Source organism: Anolis carolinensis, chromosome 4 (assembly GCF_035594765.1).
Source record: "Anolis carolinensis isolate JA03-04 chromosome 4, rAnoCar3.1.pri, whole genome shotgun sequence".
NCBI lineage: Eukaryota > Metazoa > Chordata > Lepidosauria > Squamata > Dactyloidae > Anolis > Anolis carolinensis.
In genome coordinates this window covers 92,856,942-92,877,121 of record NC_085844.1, presented here as the reverse complement: position 1 = coordinate 92,877,121, position 20,180 = coordinate 92,856,942, and the positions used below count along the sequence as shown (strand labels likewise).

General features: G+C 39.1%; 1 protein-coding gene across 1 annotated transcript in view; it reads left to right on the top strand.

Annotated features, from left to right (window-relative positions):
- The first annotated feature begins 7,044 nt into the window (after window positions 1-7,044).
- Window positions 7,045-20,180, top strand: part of eeig2 (EEIG family member 2) — a 38,336-nt gene continuing 25,200 nt past the window's right edge. Inside the window, exon 1 of the mRNA XM_003223599.4 lies at window positions 7,045-7,478. Coding sequence (XP_003223647.1) covers window positions 7,330-7,478 — 149 coding nt within the window. The 5' untranslated portion in view covers window positions 7,045-7,329. The remainder of the gene's footprint in view (window positions 7,479-20,180) is intronic.

Here is a 20,180-nt window from a genome sequence, read left to right as displayed (position 1 = left end):
CTCTTTCAGAAATGAATTTCCCTTCTTAGGGGTAGATTTCTCTCCCTTCCTGTTGTTTCACCCCATTTCTTAACTATGAGTCATTTGTAAGTTGGATGTTTGTAACCTTTGGAGTGCCTGTAGAGGAGTGCAGACAAAATATGGGAGGATGAACTATGCCAACCCTTGGGTGAACCTATCACAGGATTTTCTTGGCAAGATTTTTATGGAAGACGCTTGGCATCGCTTTCCTCTGAGGCTGAGAGAGTGCGACTTGCCCAGGATCACCCAGTGGGTTTCCATGACCAAGCAGGGGCTCAAACCCTGTTCCCCAGAGTCATAAGGTGCATCTGCACTGTAGAATCAATGCAGTTTGACACACTTTCACTGCCATGGTTCAGTACTATGGAATAACGGCAGGTGTTGTTTGGTGATTCCCCAGAATTCTTTGGCAGAGAGGGCAAGAGGCCTCGTAAAACTGCAACTCTCGTGATTTCATAGCATTGAGCTGTGATGGTTAAAGCGGTGTCAAAACTGCATTACTTCTACATTGCAGATGCACCTAGAGTCCCAACGCTCAAACCGCACGACACCCTGCTGGCTCTGCCCTCACCTTTTTCATTAGTGTCATGTCTTAATTAGACTTATAAATGTGAGGGTAATAAACTCAAACTGAACTCAAATGAACCATTTGCAAGCTTTATGGCTGAAGATTAGGATAGGAGTAGTAGAAATATTTATATCCTGCCAGTCCGTAGCCAAGGGGGAGGGGGTTAGAGGTTCAATTCCCCCCGCCCGAATAATTTTAGGATTTTTTTTTTAAAAAACCTGGTTTAGTCATGAATTAACCAAGTTCCCATTAGTGTCCACTGAAGTTTATCTATGGAGCCTGATTTCCAAATGTTTTGCGTTATGGAACTACTCTTCATGATTTACAAAAAAAGTTTCAACCCCCCCCCCCCCCCCCGAATTTTTTTTTTTCTGGCTATGGCCCTGTATCCTGCTTTTTTCCCCAGCAGGCCCCTTCTACACTTAGATTCCAGGGTTAGATCCTTGGTTATCTGCTTTGAACTGGGTTATATGTGGCTCCTTCTAGGCCCTATCTAAGGCCCTTCCACACAGCCATATAACTGAGGGCCCTTGAAAAAGACACTCATATAACCCAGAATATAAATACAGAAAATCCCACAATATCTGCTTTGAGCTGGGTGATCTGAGTCCACATTGCCATATCATCCAGGTCATTGTAGATTTTATACAGCTGTGTGGAAGGGGCATTACACTGCCATAGAAAATTCACATTACAGTGTTCCCTCACTTATCGCTGAGGATCACCCGCAATAAGTGAAAATCTGCGAAGTAGGGACGCTATATTTATTTTAATATTTATACATTATTTTAGTACTTATACACTATTTTAAGTCTTTATCAACCAATCGTGTGTTGATAAATCGCCTCCTTCTCCCATTGCCGCTTGGGCTCCTTTTCTCTCCCTTTGGCTTTTCCTTCCTCCCTTCCTTAGGCTGTAAATTGTATTTTTTATGATTTATAATAGTCTTTTAGAGTTTATTAAAAACCACGAAATAGCAAATCCATGAAAAGTGAACTGCGAAGTAGTGAGGAAACACTGTATGTGTTTCAAATTGGATTATATGGCATTATTAAATCAGATATTGTACATTATCTGCTTTGAACTGGATTATATGAGTCTACACTGCCATATAATCCAGTCCAAAGCATATAATGTGGATTTTTATGGCAGCCTAGAAAGGGACAAAGAGGCCATGTCTGATGACAGCTGGGGAGCTTATCTACACTGCAGAATTGGTGCCGTGAGATAGATGCAAAAGTGGAGGACTCAGAACACTTTTTCTTAAAATGCCCCTATTACAACAGGATTCGATCTTTCTATTTAGAGCCTCTGCTGGAGAACCATACTCATTTAGAGAATAAGGAGAAATTGCACATCCTTTTACAGGGTTCAGATAAAAACTCGATTTTAAAACTGACCCTTTTTACGCAAAAAGCGCTGGCCATCCACGAGAAGATGGAAGCTGAGAGCTGTGACATTAATGCCATTAACAAAGTCCAAATTTAAAATTTACTATGGACAAGCCACTAGTTTTATTTACCCTTGCCCCCGCTCAAACCTTACCTTAAGGGAATAATTAATTTTAATCTTTTTATTCTGTATTTGCACAACTACCTAGGAGTGGGTTGGTAGACCTGTAGGCCGGGATGCTTTGTATCTATACATGGTTTTACTGTATGTATGGGTAAGTGTGTATGTTTTGTATGTTTCACATGTTTTGATATGGTCAAAATTGACTAATCAATAAAGAGTTGTTGTTACACTGCAGAATTCCAGCGGTTTCATATCATTTTAGCTGCTGTGGTGACATTCTTTAGAATCATAGAGTTTGGAGTTTGTTGTGGCAAGGGGGCTTTCTGACAAAGGTTCCTTCCACTCAGCTGTATAAAATCCACACTCAACTGGATTATATGGCAGTGTGGACTCAGATAATCCAGTTCAGAGAAGATATTGTGCATTATCTGCCTTAACATTCTGGGTTATATGGCTGTGTGGAAGGGCCCTGAGACAACATTGCCATATATTCCAGTTCAAAGCAGAAAATGCAGGCTGTATGGAAGGGGTCCCAGAATCAAAAGGCAGATAACCCACAATCTCTGCTTTGAACTGGGTTATCTGGGTTCACACTTCCATGTAATCCAGTTCAATGCAAATATTGTGGGTTATCCGCCTTGATATTCTGGGTTATACGACTGTGTGGAAGGGCCCTCTGTGGCTCCAAACGCGTTGTTGAAGCTGGATAATAATTCTGCAGTGTGTACACAATGTGTTGTCGAAGGCTTTCATGGCCGGGATCACAGGGTTGTTGTATGTTTTTCGGGCTGTATGGCCATGTTCCAGAAGTATTCTCTCCTGACGTTTCGCCCACATCTATGGCAGGCATCCTCAGAGGTTGTGAGGCATGGAGAAACTAAGCAAGTGAGGCACTGCAGACTCACTCAACCAGAGAAATCAGCCATAGCAGAGCACTTGATGAACCAACCTGGACACAGTATATTATTTGAGAACACAGAAATGCTTGACCACTCCAACAACTATCATGTCAGACTACACAGAGAAGCCATTGAAATCCACAAGCATGGGGACAACTTCAACAGAAAGGAGGAAACCATGAAACTGAACAAAATCTGGCTACCAGTATTAAAAAAAACTCAAAAATCAGAACAGTAAATAAAAAGCAACACTCTGAAAACAGGATTTCCAGACATGAATCAACCAAGGGCAGTTAAGGACTCTAAACAAAAGATGCCCTCCAGGCAGGAAAAAGACAGTAGATAAGCTTTTCAATGCTAATTAGGGTGATTAACTGCAACATTCACACTGGTCTCCAGCTGACAACAGTTCTTCTCTCAGATATATATAAACCTTCCTTGCTCAGTTTCTCCATACCTCACAGCCTCTGAGGATGCCTGCCATAGATGTGGGCGAAACGTCAGGAGAGAATACTTCTGGAACATGGCCATACAGCCCGAAAAACATACAACAACCCAGTGTGTACAGCAGGGGTCCTCAAACTTTTTAAGCCGAGGGCCGGTCCACAATCCTTCAGACTGTTGAGGGGCCGGATTATCATTTGAAAAAAAATACAAACAAATGCCGATGCACACTGCATATGTCTTATTTGTAGTGCAACAACAACAACAAGAACAATGAAAGAACAATACAATATTTAAAAATAAAAACAATTTTAACCAACATATATTTATCAGGATTTCAATGGGAAGTGTGCTCCTGCTTCTGGCCAATGAGATAGTCAAGTTAATTAGGATTGTTGTTGTTGTTGTTGTTGTTGTGTGCCTTCAAGTCATTTCAGACTTTGGGCGAGCCTAAGTCTAAAATGTATTTATTTATTATTTATTTATTTACTGCATTAATTTACTACATTTCTATCACACCCTTCTCACCCCAAAGGGGACTCAGAGTGGCTTACAAATTATATGTACATACAGTAGAGTCTCACTTATCCAACATAAACAGGCCGGCAGAACGTTGGATAAGCGAATATGTTGGATAATGAGGAATTAAGGATAACCCTATTAAACATCAAATTAAGTTATGATTTTACAAATTAAGCACCAAAACATCATGTTAGACAACAAATTTGTCAGAAAAAGTAGTTCAGTACACAGTAATGCTATAAAGTAATTACTGTAGTTATGAATTTAGCACCAAAATATCACGATATATTGAAAGCATTGACTACAAAAATGCGTTGGATAATCCAGAACGTTGGATAAGCGAGTGTTGGATAAGTGAGACTCTACTGTACAATATATTATATTATTAGCATAGCACAATATTAGCATTATATATTACTATATTGAACTATACCACTATACTGTAATATTATTAGTAATATTATATGTAACTAGCTGTGCCCGGCCACGCGTTGCTGTGGCGAAGTATGGTGGTATGGGAAATAAAGTATTGAGGAATTGGTGGTAGTTAAGGTAAAGGGTAAACGTTTTCCTCTGACATTAAGCCCAGTCATGTATGATTCTGGGGGTTGGTGCTCATCTCCATTTCTAAGCCGAAGAGCCGTCGTTGTCCGTAGACTCCTCCAAGGTCATGTGGGATGACTGCATGGAGTGGCGTTACCTTCCCACCGGAGCAGTACCTATTGATGCACTCACATTTACATGTTTTTGAACTTCTGGGTTGGCAGAAGCTGGGGCTAACAGTGGGGGCTCTGTCAGTTCCCCCAATTCAAACCTGCGGCCTTTCGGTCCAGAAGTTCAGCAGCTCAGCGCTTTAACATGCTGTGCCATCAGGGGACATTATTTCCTAAAGGTTGTGAATATGCAATATTTCTGATTGGTTTTTTTTTGTCTGTTGGAGGCAAGTATGAATGCTGCAATTAGGAAAAATGATTAGGATGTAATGGCCTTGCAGATTTAAAGCCTAGCTGTTTCCTCCCTGAGTGATTTGTTTGTTGGGAGGTGTTAGCTGGCCCTGATTGTTTCCTGTCTGGAATTACCTTGTTTTCAGAGTGGTGTTGTTTGCGATATTTTATATGCTTCTACTGTCTGTGGCCCTGAGAAAACAGAGGATTGGTCAGACTTTGATGATGGGAATCCTTTGTTGGGAGGTGTTAGCTGGCCCTGATTGTTTTCTGTGTGGAATTCCCCTATTTTCAGAGTGTTGTTCTTTATTTAGTGTTCTGATTTTAGAGATTGTATTGTTCTGTTTTATTATACCACATTAATTTTTATATATTCACGGTTGACCGCAACATAATAATAATAATAATAATAATAATAATAATAATAATAATAGTAAGGATAGTAATGATAGTAATAATAATGACTTTGGTAATACATAGTGCTTCACTGCCTTCTCAGCTTCCTTTCTGGAAGAATCCTTTCTTGGGAGGTGTTAGCTGGCCCTGATTGTTTCCTTTGTGGAATTTCCAATTTCCTTGCTTTATTTACTTTCTTTATTTCTTTATTACTGTCCTGGTTTTAGAGATTATATTGTTCTGCATTATTCTATCCTAGAAATTATTTCATATCAAAGTAGAATCTCACTTATCCAACATTCGCTTATACAATGTTCTGGATTATCCAACACAGTCTGCCTTTTCATAATCAATGTTTTTGTAGTCAGTGTTTCAAATTCATTGTGATATTTTACTGGTAAATTTGTAAATACAGTACAGTAGAGTCTCACTTATCCAACATAAGTGGGCTGGCAAAATGTTGGATAACCGAATATGTTGGATAATAAGGAGGCGTTAAGGAAAAGCCTATTAAATATCAAATTAGGTTATGATTTTACAAATGAAACACCAAAACATCATGTTAGACAACAAATTTGGCAGAAAAAGTAGTTCAATACGCAGTAATGCTATGTAGTAATTACTGTATTTATGAATTTAGCAATATATCATGATATATTGAAAACATTGACTACAAAAATGCATTGGATAATCCAGAACGTTGGATAAGCGAGTGTTGGATAAGTGAGACTCTACTATAATTACTACATAGCATTACTGCGCATGGAACTACCTTTTCTGTCAAATTTGTTGTATAATATGATGTTTTGGTGCTTAATTTGTATAACGATTACCTAATTTGATGTTTAATCAGCTTTTCCTGAATCCCTTCTTATTATCCAATATATTTACTTATCCTGCCGGCCTGTTTATGTTGGATAAGTGAGAGTCTACTGTATATTGATCATCTTATATTATCTGCTTAGAACTGGATTATATGAGGCCCCTTCTTCACAGTTGTATAAAATGCACACTGAAATGGATTATATGGAAGTGTGGAGTCAAGATAATCCAGTGCAAATCAGATAATATAAGATTATAAATGGGTTATATAGCTGTGTGGAAGGGCCTTGAGTCTACACTGCCATATAATCCAGTGCAAATTAGATAATCTGTGGAAGAAGCCTAAGTGAGGCCTAAATTTGCCTGTCCCCTAACTGAAACCTGGCTGTCCCTTGGTTGCTAGGCAACGAAGTGGGCAGAGATTAGCCCTCTAAACTGGCAGCAATTGGATAAAAAAATTATTGCTCTCCCTCTAATTAGGACTTTATTTTTCTTTTCTTTTTGTTGTATCAACCTAGAGGCGTGGATGATGGGTTGTGTTGTCAAATTTCGAGGTTGGGGGGCCTGTAGTTTTGTTGTTTTGTCCACTGCCCTGATGCCATCACTCTTTTATATATATAGATATAGAATATATAATTAATATTATTATATGGTAATATTATTAGTGTTATATTGTATTACATTATAATATTATTATAAATATTATATGCATATACAATATATTATATTATAAAACTGAGGGCGGGGGCCAGGTAAATGACCTCGGAGGGCCGCATCCGGCCCCCGGGCCTTAGTTTGGGGACCCCTGTTGTACAGTCTGAGAGAGCAAGGGAAAGGCGGGGCCTCAGGACTGATTGACAGGAGAAGGTCCCGCCCCTGGGAGGCCGGGAGGCGGGCTGGTTTGAAAGGCAGGCGGCGGCGGCTATAGCGCTTGAGGAGGGAGCTACGGGCGGGCGCAGCAAGGACGGCGTCGGAAAACGCTGCGTGGCAGCGCCCCCGCCGCTTGGCTGAAGCGAAGCGGGCGGGCGGTTTGTTTATTTCCTTCTCCTTCCTTCGACTTCTCCGAAGGAAGACGCGTCGGCGGCCATGGAGGAGCCGGCCGGCGGGTAGCAGCAGGAGGTCGAGGCGGAAGGAGGGGCCCTCCTGGCGGGCAAGACTTGTTTAGGCCTCCCCTGCGCGACCCCCCCCCCCCCTCTTCATGGCCTTCATGATGATGAAGAAGAAGAAGTTCAAGTTCCGTGTGGAGCTGGAGCTGGACGAGCTCTCCTCGGTGCCCTTCGTCAACGGGATCCTCTTCTGCAAAGTGCGGCTCCTCGACGGAGGCAGCTTCCACGGGGAGTCCTCCAGGTGAGGCACTGGCAGGCAATGCCACACGAGAGAGAGAGAGAGAAGAAACACGCCCAGGCACACCAAGAGGGCTCTCACATCCCACATCTGAGCAAACATCAAAGATGAAGGTTGATTTCCCACCCCCTTCTGTTTGGCATTATTAGTATAATACAGGAATGTGCATCCCACCAAACAGTGGTTGTGTACACACACATATACCACACACACACACACACACATTTAGACACACACATAGAAACGTATTTTATATAGTTATATATATATATATATATATATAGCTAGTGAGAGAAACACATATACATATATGCACACACGTACATACCTGTGTATACAGATGCACATATAGTCCTATACACACATACACACCAGTCAGATATATAAACACACACATGTATATATACAGTAGAGTCTCACTTATCCAACATAAACGGCCGGCAAAATGTTGGATAAGTGAATATGTTGGATAATAAGGAGGGATTAAGGAAAAGCCTATTAAACATCAAATTAGGTTATGATTTTACAAATTAAGCACCAAAACATCATGTTTTACAACAAATTTGATAAAGTAGTTCAATACGCAGTAATACTATGTAGTAATTACTGTATTTACTAATTTAGCACCAAAATATCACGATGTATTGAAAACATTGACTACAAAAATGTGTTGGATAATCCAGAACTTGGATAAGCAAGTGTTGGATAAGTGCGACTCTACTGTATATATATATACACATATACACATACAGCCACACACACCACATATAGAAACATATTTATATCTAGTTTTATATGTATACACACACACACAAACACACACATATACCATATTTATTTATTTATTTACAGCATTTGTATTCCGCCCTTCTCACCCCGAAGGGGACTCAGGGCGGATCACATCACACATATAGGCAAACATTCAATGCCTTTTAACATAGAAAAAAGACAAACAAACATAGGCTCCGAGCGGGGCTCGAACTCATGACCTCCTGGTCAGAGTGATTCAATCCAGTTAATTGCACTGGCTTGCTCTCCCGCCTGCGCCACAGCACATACACACATATATACACACATACAGCCAGACACATATACATATATAGAGAAACATACACACATACATACCCATGTATACAAATGCACACATAGTCATCACACACACTCAGTCAGATATGAACACAGACACACATATATACACATACTGTACACACACACACACACACATATATATACACATAGTTACAAATATATTTATAGATAGTTTTATATATATATATATATATATATATATACACACACACACACACTCACAAGCACACACATATACCATATATATGTACACACATATATACACATACAGCCACACACACATACATAGAAACATACGTACATATACATACATACCTGTGTATATAAATGCACACATACTCATATACACACCCAGCCAGATATATAAACACATACATATATACACAAATAATCATATAGATATATATCAATATAAACACGCATACAGAATACATATGATACACATGCACACACTTCTACTTTTAATTTTGGAAAAATAACAGAATAGCCATATGTTTGTGTATATATATATATAGAGAGAGAGAGTACCCAACTTACGAACAAGATAGGTTCTGTAGGCTTGTTCTTAATTTGAATTTGTTTGTAAGTCAGAACAGGTACATTTTTAAGTGTCTCTCCAGCAATATATATATATATATATATATATATATATATATATATATATATATATGCGCGCATATATATATATATATATATATATATATAGTAGGGTATTTGTTTTGCTGTCTGTGCTCCTGTTCAAAAAAAATTCACCTCACATTCAGTTCCTGTGATAATTGGATTTTGAAATACGTGGCTTGTTGTGGGAAGGATGGGGATAAAGCTTGAGTGGATATCCCTTTTCCCCATTACTCTTTCAGGATTGAATTTCCCTTCCTAGGGAGAAATTTCTTTCCTTTCCTGTTGTCTCACCCCCGTTTTTAACAATGAGTTGTTTGTAACTTGGGGACTGCCTGTATATATACAAAATTTGGTAGACATTTCCTCTCCTGGCTAGGAAGGAAAAACAGTGCCTCTTTTGTTGCAAACCCCATAAATAAAGAGTACTATAATTTCTGCTGCTGAATTAATTCCCGAGATGCCTGTTAAGTTTCATGAAGTGCCACAGGATGCTTGTTTTTGTGTGGCCCAAGACTTTAATACTGTCGAAAACCTTGGTTTTGTTTGAATTATCCATCACTCTGGAAACCATTCTGGCAGAAAGCTAGAGTTAAAAATCCAATAAATAATAAGTAAGTTCACTTCCACACCTCTTCTCCCCTCCTGGTGCAAAATATAGGGTATCTCCCAAAAATGTATGCACCCTTAATATTTTAAATTTTGGATGTGATTATTGACTTGTTTAACATTTTCAGAAAATGTATACACTCTTAACTGGATTAACAAGAAACTTTAAGTGAAAGTTGCAACTCAATGCTTCGACGATGTGAGCATTGTTGCTCAGGGACACAAATTTCAACACCTTACATAAAATTATAATTTATTATGGAATTTCTAACTCTTGATTACATCATCAAAATGACATTTAGTTTTCAAAATAAATGTATTTATTTAGCCTTCAAATAATCACCATAGCTGCTAGTAGCTGTTCAAGGGAATTTATCGATAAACTTTTTGAAGGACACCTTATATATTTGTTACATTTTCTTTATATTCCCAAGGAAGTGTGGGGGGATGATTTGTATTTTACAGGCTCCTTCTACACTGCCACATAAAATCCAGATTATCTGCTTTGAATTGGCTTATATGGTAGTGTAGACTCATATAATCCAGTGCAAAATAGATAATGTGATTGTCTTCTTTGATAATCTGGATTATACGACATTGTAGAAGAGATTACCTTGTCTTGAAGTTGAAATCAAAGCACTTTAGCATAATTCGTTTTATATTTCCTTTCAATGCCAGATATGAATTCCCATGGAAGTAATGCAGTAATCAAACTGGTGTCTCTAGCCATGTGCAGAGTACATCCCCTCTTCACCAGAAAATCAAAATTGGTGCCTTCCCTAAAGGGGAAGGCATTCAGTTTTGGACCTGAAGTTTCCAGACAGATTTGAACCCCATAGCAACTTGGAAGGAAGCATACCTGTGCATATTTGTGCATGTACATCTGCAAACACACACAAATAAATAAGTGTTGAGGCCAGCTATTAAGAATTGCTTTATATTTTGTTATTATTAATAATAATACACCACATTTTCTCTCCACGAAGCCAATACAGTGTTCCCTCGCTACTTCGCGGTTCACTTTTCACTCCCTCGCTGTTTCACGAGTTTTCAATAAATATTAATGTAACCATTTATCACAGTATTTTCACTGTTTTGCGGGTTTTTGTGGTGTGCAAAGGATTTTAGAAGGGGGGAAAGGGAGAAACAAAGGGAGAGGGGTTGGAATTAAAAAAGGATTATTTAGCTTCCATTCTTCTTCTCTGCCGGTGTATTGCATATTGTAATTGCTAAAATAAAGTACAGACTGCATTGTAGTAAGTGGTCTGTGGTTTGCTTTCTTCCACACATAGAATAAATATAGTGTCCCTACTTCACGGATTTTCACTTATTCATATTAAAAGGACTCTCTACAGCAGGGGTCCCCAAACTAAGGCCCATGGAGCGGATGCAGCCCTCCAAGGTCATTTATCTGGCCCCCACCCTCAATTTTAGACTTAGGCTCACCCTAAGTCTGAAATGACTTGAAGGCACACAACAACAACAATCCTACTTAACTTGACTATCTCATTGGCCAGAAGCAGGCCCACACTTCCCATTGAAATCCTGATAGGTTTATGTTGGTTAAAATTGATCTTATTTTTAAATATTGTATTGTTCTTTCGTGGGTTTTTTGCACTACAAAGAAGACAAGTGCAGTGTGCATAGGAATTTGTATATTTTTTCAAACTGTAGTCCGGCCCCCCAACACTCTGAGGGACCGTGGACCAGCCCCTTGCTTAAAACGTTTGAGGACACCTGCTCTACAGGGTACAGCAAGATTTCTAATCTTGAAGGGTTCAGAAGGTGCAGTTCCTAGTCACGCTCTTGCATATTCGTCTGTGCCTGTGCCATTAGCCAAAACATAAATCCTACAGACCAGCAGGGTTACTAGTTGTGGTTGACGTAAGCACGTATATCACAGAAGAATATGAAGAAACAAAGATTAAATTGAAGAGTAATCATATGTCTACTTAATCCCAAGTAAGCCCCACTAAGCACAGTGGAATTTATTTCTGAGTATACATGTACTGGTTGGCGTAAGAGTAAAGAGCGAGGACAACATTTGTGAATCAAATGTATGTCTTTTTGTCATAGCAATATTCTGAATACAGATGATAGAGATGATATTGGCATTTAAAATATAAACTTATAGTTGATTGGCTATCTTTCAGAAGTATTATTAATAATAATGTGTTTAATCACCCCTAGAGCATCTAAATCTTCTTGCCTTCTGCAGAATTCTGGAGTTTGTAGTTTAGGAAGGGGCCTTTAAATCATAGAATTTTGCGGGAGTCAGCCACTAGATTTAAAGTGGATAGATGTTCTATGTGTGATGAGGTCCTGTTTCATAAATGCATAGTAGCCAAATAGCCATTCTTAATAGCTAGCATTAGAAGTATATATGAGACTTTACCATTTCCTGTGTTCTGTAATTGTAACTGGATATGAGAGATCTGCCTTCAGATACCAGTTTATGTAGAGATGTGATCTCCCATTCTTCAATGGTCATGGGTTTTGTCTGATAAGGTACTCATGAGAATGCATACTTTCTGATGTCTCTTAAACAGGCTTTGTAAATTGGTATCAGTAAGAATAGCAAAGTCTATATAGAACTGTAAAATAGAATTACAGAGAACTCACAACTTGGGAACAAGCTGCAGGCTGGTGCAGCCTTCCTTTGCTTCTATTGGCTAACACAAATATTAACAGATAGTTTAATTAGTGATTTCATGTTGCTTCCTTTATCAGATAGAATAGCAGTCCAGAGTGTTTTGAAGCAATAAGCCATGAAACTGCCGTTTGGGTAACGTAGTAATCCATGCATTTTAACCTCTGTTCCATGTTACATGAGCGGACTGCAAGATGGCCCATCCACCCTGCATTTTAACTTTAAATAAGCCTTTCTTAAGCAGCTTTCACATAGCCCAGAAAACTGTTGAATGGATTTTGCAGAGATGCCCTTTGCAGGCTGGGAAGATTTGCACTAGGACTCACTACTGGGAGAAATTGGGCTGGAACAGCATAAAAAGCACTTTTATGCTTAACTGCAAAAATATCCAGCTTCCTAAGAATTACACATGGCACTCATAACTTACTTTGTCATCTTCCCCACACACATATTAGTAACCCTGTGCAGTACTAAAATGTGGCCCTCAAGATCCTTATCAATTTGGTACATGGCCACAAAATAAAAACATTTCCCCATCCTTTTTTCAGCATTTGTGCTAGAAAGGAGTGGCATGTTAGGACATGGGGGAGGAGGAATGCATTGCATGCAGTAGCATAACTGTTACCTTCAATAGCCCGGAATTCTTCATAATTTAATTTATTTGGCATGTAACTACTGTCGATGGCTGCACATCAGTTTGGTTTTTGGAAAGGCGTAAAAGCTTAAAAGATATGGCCTGCTTAAAAGATTTTGTAAACTTTGAAATTAAATAAGGTTATAAAAATAAGCTATATAAAACTAAGAATTATAACATTTTGATTCTCTTCTGTGTCTCACTTTACACGTGGAGTGGCCCTTTTTCATGTGCAAATTATATATCTGAAATGCACGGCTTCTGCCCTTGTAATGTCTTTGTGAATGTTTGGTTTTCTTTCAGCATTAAGGAGAAATATTTTTTGCCCTTCTTGAGTTGCTTTTGTATACCTAAACTGGCAATGCAGGTGAGAAAAAGAATGTTGGAACCAGCCATTCTGTAGCATTCTGCAGTGCTGGCATAATAATGGTGTTTTATGGTTAGGTTCTCATCCAGCAGTGTACAAGCGCTTCTTTCCTGGCATAGCAAATAGCAGGGGTCCCCAAACTAAGGCCCGGGGGCCGGATGCGGCCCATCGAAGCCATTTATCTGGCCCCCACAGCACAAGGGCAGAAGGGGGTTGGGCTAAATGACCCAAGGGTCTCTTCTTCTCTTAAAGCTGTTGTTGTTGTTGTTGTTATTATTATTATTAGAAACACAACAAGATGAGTCCACAGCAGACACTCTTCTGGTTGTTGTATTGGATCATACGTCGGACACTTCCCAAGTCTCTAGGACTGTGTGATGTATCGGCAAATAATGCGTGCAGATCCCAGTAAGGTGGCCTTCTGTAGCTGGCAGATGGTAATTTTGTTAGCGCCGATTGTGTTTAAGTGCAGGCCAAGGTCTTTAGGCACTGCACCCAGTGTGCCGATCACCACTGGGACCACCTTGACTGGCTTGTGCCAGAGTCTTTGTAATTCAATCTTTAAATCCTCATATCGTGTCAGCTTTTCCAGTTGTTTCTCCTCAATCCTTCTGTCACCTGGGATTGCAACATCGACAATCCATACTTTGTTTTTAAACACAATTTAAATACAGGTCAGGAGTATTTTGTTCCAAATCCCTGTATTATTATTATTATTATTAACATTGAGGCTGGGTGGCCATCTGTCAGGGGTGCTGTGCTTGTGCTTTCGGTGCATAAAGGCAGAAGGGGGTTGGACTAAATGGCCCAAGGGGTCTCTTCCAAACCTCTTTATTATTGTTGTTGTTGTTGTTGTTGTTAATTATTATTATTGCTCGGTGGCCAACTATAGTCCGGCCCTCCAACGGTCCGAAGGATCGTGAACTGGCCCCCTGTTTAAAAAGTTTGGGGACCCCTGGCAAATAGTCTTAAAATCACAGTGCTGCATTGTAGGTTAATTACTCTGGGATCCAACCTTGGTCTGTTCCAGATCTATAATCTTAGATGTGCTGTGCAGTTGTAAATTAAATCACAACATGTTTTAATTTTGAAAAAAAACCTGTTTTTTTCTCTTTCAAACATTTCCAATTGAGTTTAATATCACTTATTTCTAAGACTGTGTGCAGAATGTGAAACCAGATTGAGGAATATATATCTTGTGGCCCTCCAAATTTTGTCAGGCTACATTTTACCATAGTCAGCATAGTCAACTGTAAGGGACCATGGAGTTGCATTAATCTACATCAAACACACTAAAAACAAGAAAAAAACAGAATTTAAATCCAAAATTAACAATATGAGAGGCCTAGGTACACTAAAGCACCAGATCTTTCCTGATCTTGCAGTTAGTTCTGGTTAGTATTGAATGAGAAACCACCAATAAATATGCCAGGTACTGTACGATATACGAGAAATTTCAGAGAAAGGAACTGGCAAACAATCTCTGTATTCCTTGCTTAAGGAAATCTTATAAGAAGTTCATAGGTTTACAGGAAGGCACATACATACATTAAAAAAAACGTGAAATGAAACAGCCTTGCATAAGTAAATGAAAACATTTTGTATTCTCTAGAGCAGTAGTTCTCAACCTGTGGGTCCCCAGGTGTTTTGGTCTACAACTCCCAGAAATCCCAGCCAGTTTACCAGCTGTTAGGATTTCTGGGAGTTGAAGGCCCACAGGCTGAGAACCACTGCTATAGAGACCAGTTGAAAATGCAGGGATAACGTTTTCTAATGTTTTCAATTTGCAAAGCTGTTTTTTTTTTTTTTTAACATGATGCGGGATAATTGCTGAGACCAGCTAATCTGCTTTACTCTTTTTTCTGTTTTGCTTTTCACACTTCCTTGTTAAGGGATTCTGAAAACAGAGTTCTGGTGTTTTCTTTGCCTGTAGTCAGGCACGCACACACAGCTACACTAAGGCTGAATCCCAGTGCCCCAATTCCACTGCATAGTATCTCTGCCTTGGTTTGAATTGTTAACCGCCACACACACCTGTTTTAATCCAAACTGAAATCAGTTTGGAAAGCCACACAGTATTCACATTACATAGCCACATCAGTGCAAGGGGCTGTGTTGTTGTTGTTGTTGTTGTTGTTGTTTTTGTATTGACTACATGTGTTTGCTGCATTGGCTTATGCCTGGTCACCCAGCTACAGCATTCCCGGAACGCATGCACAAACTGTAGTAAGTTCCTATACTCTCCCAGCACAAAACTACTATTGTTTCCTACAGATACATTGTTTGGGCTTGGCAGAGAAAAATATGTTTTTTTCCCTAGTCCTCCTTCACCATCCTCTCAATACCAATGTTTTAAAAAACAGGTCTAGTTAGACAGAGAACAAGAAGAAAATACAGACCAACCTGGTATCGAAAGACTTTATAAGAATAGCTTTTTAGAGGCTTTATAAACTGAAGTATTAAGTGTCTTCACTATGATTGTATTTTTCAGTCTTACAATATTTACATGGTTGTCAGCACACACATGAAAGCCATAGTTAAGTGCATTTTCTTGTAGAAGTATGATAATTGATGCTATTTCCTGTCAGATGCACATTTTCTTGGCAAATGGCTTCAATTTCTTTAGTGCAGCAGAGTAAATCCAGCTGTGGAGAACTTTGCTGAATTCCCCTTTGCCATATGCAAGAGAACTGTCAACTTAGTGCTTTTTTTGCAGGCAGATACACAGAAATCTGCAATACAGTGTTTATTCCTAATAATGTGTGAATATGAGAGGAAAAAATGGGCAAATCCCCCAATTCAAATAGTTTTATACTTGTTGGATCCTTTTCCCAGTATAAAGTGTACTGAGAGAAGTGTTATGCCTCAACAGTATTTTTCCGTTTGTCACAACCTTGACTGAAATATTTGCCTTTGAAAATAGAAGTACTGTAGGCATTTCACTCTGGAATGAAATTGGTTCCTTTTCATTCTCCAAGACAAGATCAAAAATTTTATATTTTATGCATTTTAAGAGACCCATTTTCCCTTGGCAGCAGTGCTTTTTTCTCATTTTTAATGGTCAAAATGCCTTATCTAATGCTTTGTTACTGTCTGTGAGCTTTTTAAGCTGAAACATGCTGGCATTTAGTCCCATCCTTTGCCCTTTCCATCATTAGAGGGTAGCAGTTGAGAACTTTTCTGAAATCACATTTGGCCATATTATTGAAAAAGGGTTTTCCTTGACATAGAGAAGCAAGACATAGTAGATCAAAAGTCTGACAATATTTAAAAGCAAGCACAGTAAATTAAGTTGAAAGATATATCATTTCTTGTAGTAGTCTTTAAGTGCTTATTTGCATGTGCAACTGCATATTTCATTTCAGAATTTGCGAATGAGAAATTGAAGTGTGTCCCATTGGTTTGAAGAGAAATGCTTGTCAGGAGTACAGTATATTAGCGAGTATGTATAGCGGAACCAGCAGCGTCCAGTTAACACCATGTGCAAAAGACTCAGACCAGGCAGAGGAATTAAAAAAAACAAAGAAAACTTTACTTGTTGAGTTGAAGTCAAATAAACAGTTCAGCAATCGTACAATGTCCTTGTAGTTGCGTAGGATCAATAACTAATCAATCAGCATTCAATATACCCAGCATAGCATATTTAAACTGCTACCTGACCGTAGCTAGAGAGCCTGTCTTTTCTGTGCTCTCCCTGCAAGCCCAGATTCCCAACTGACAAAACCCAGCCATCTGCCAGCAAACTGATACATTGTTTGAGGCGTGGCTTGCCTCTGCAAAAACTCAGCTCCCTTTTTGCAAAGATCTTTTGCAAGCAACTTTGCAAGGATTTCTTTACACACACACACACATAGCAATTTGGCGCAATACAGTATACTGAAGAAGTTGCATTACAGATATCTCACCCTAACAAGATAAAGCATGAGGCCAATTTATTTGTCGTCTCCTTCTAAATTAAATATGTGTCCAAATGCTAACAATGTGCCATCATTACTCTATCACTGGAGAGACATTTATAATTTCTCTTAACCTGCATGAACCTCTCTGCTTCATTGCCTGAAAATAATATTAAGCTTTGATATAGCAATTTGAACTCTGAAGTACTTTAGGTAGGCTGTGAAGTGCTTTAAAATCTATGCAAAATACATATTCACATATTGCATATATGGTAAATTGATAGCAATAAAATTATAGCAGTGACAAGATACTCTTTGTGATTTTCTATTGGTTTTTTCAGGCTTAAGGGGGCTTAAGTGCTGTTGAACCCTAGCTATAATAATAATAATAATAATAATAATAATAATAATAATAATAATAAATATAAAATAAAAACTTTATTTATACCCCGCCACCATCTCCCCGTGGGAACTCGGGGTGGTTTACATGGGGCAGAGGCTCAAACAATATAGGACAAAACATAGGCAACATAATACAAATCACACTATAAAAAGATAAAACAGTAATACAATATATCAGTTAAAACAAAAATACAGGATAAAAATTGCATTTAAAATACATAAATGGTAAAATCGTAATAAATACGGGATAGATTATTAAAAACCCTCTGGGGCTGATTAATTAATGACTGTATCTCCAAAGGCCTGCCGAAACATCCAAGTCTTCAGTTGTTTCCTGAAGGAAGGTAGAGAGGGAGCCCGCTATATGTGTAGTGTTCTCTTTGATTATGTATGATAGGTTTTAAAGCATGCACCAATATGGGCAGCTTGTGAAAGATGCTGGCAGAATAGGTTTTCAGGATACAAAGAAGGCTATGGGGGTATTTGCAAATGCCAGTGTGAAATTCAGCCCAGTGTCCTACAGAATATTAAATCAGTAATAGATAAAGGGTGATAGTCCTTCCCTCTCCCGGAGGTCTGGGCATCAAAGAGGGGGAGTGAAAGGGTACATTTCTGTCCAGCATTCTGTAAACCAGTAGGTTGTGCAAACTCAGTAGAAAAGCATGATAGTTGAATGGTCAAGACATGATTAGACGCTTCCAGGGTGTATGTGATCCCATCAGGAGACCTGACGATACCCAGTAGACAATCGTGTTACCAAATGACAATTGAATGTTTGTACACGCACCAGTTGTACAACTTTTGCTGGAGGTTAACCATAGAGCTATGCAGAAGAACTTAAATATTTCTGAAGTGAACATCTCTCAAGTTCTCCAGAGCAACTCTATAGTCAACTTCTAATGGAAGTTGACCTCAGAGTGACTCTAGAAAACCTAGAGATTCAAAGAGAGGATTTAAAAAAAAAATTGATTTCCCAATTTTGTGGTGGTCCTGTGCCCCTAACCTCAGCAAATTTTGAGAGCTGACTGTAGCAGATCTAGCTTTATGAAAATCTTATATAATGCAAATGCTGTGTAAGTTTCCACTACAGAAAGTTAGTGAGCCTCTTTAAGTCTTAGGCATGTCACAGAGGTATGTATTGGTACTGTGTTTCCCGGAAAATAAGACAGTGTCATATTAATTTTTGCTCCCAAAGATGCACTAGGTCTTATTTTCAGGGGATGTCTTATTTTTCCATGAAGAAGAATTCACATTTATTGTTGAACAAAAAAATGAACATTTATTATATACTGTACAGGTTGCATCATCCAGAGTACGCTATAGTCTGTAAAGAGTTAATGACTGAGAAGCTGTGTTGACCTTGATGTGTGCTGGAACCTGGGGAGTATCCAGACTCAAGTGTGTTTGTACATTACTGATTGTGTCAGTTGAGATCTTGCTCTGTTCTGAGTTTGTGTCTGCCTAGAGTGAAAGCCAAGCCTGTTTGTCTGCAAGTGTGTTTGTCTTGTAAAGTAAAACTTGTATATACTTTTTAACATCGTCTCTGACGTCTCTTCGTTCTGCGCTCCATTGACAACATACAACTGCTGCTACGCTGCGAATTACTCTGACACGTTTTACCACCAAAATGAAAATTGTGAGAAAGGTGAAGGCTGCTGAGTGGAGTGACTTTAGGACAGATACAATATGCTCACTCCTAGATGTTCCCATAACCAATCTGGCTGCCATATTTTGAACCAGCTGGAGTTTCTGAACATAGTACAAGGGTAGCCCAATGTAGAGCACATTGCAAAAGTCCAATCTTGAGGTTGCCCATGTGTGCACTACCATCTTCAGGTCCTCCAAGTCTAGGAAATGCCACAGCTAAAGTATCAGCTGAAGCTTATAGTAAGCACTCCTGATCATCGCATCTATCTGGGCTAACATTTGGAGGGATGATTCCAGAAGCAATAGCAAGCTGCAAACACAGTCTTTCAGAGAGTGTATAACTCATCCAGGACCGGTTGATACACCTCCACCCCCAGATTAGGACCCTTAATGACAAGTACCTCTGTTTTGTTTGAATTCAGTTTCAGTTTGTTTTTCTTCTTCCTACCCATTACTTCCTCCAGGCATTCATTTAGACTAGACACACTATCCTTAGCTCATGCCCTTTTTGAAGTAATGGAGAAATATATTTGAGTGTCATTGGCATACTGATAACACCCTGCCCCATGGATGATCTCTTCTAGTGATTTCATGTAAATATTAAAAAGCATTGGGGATAGAATGGCACTTTGTGGGATGCCACATAACAGCTTCTTTGTTGAGAAACAGCTACCCCCAGGCACCACCACCTGAAACCTGCTTGAAAGGTACAACCGGAACACAGTGCCTCCGATTCGCGGCCCCTCCAGGTGTTCCAGAAAGATACCGTGGTTGATGGTATTGAAGGTCGCTG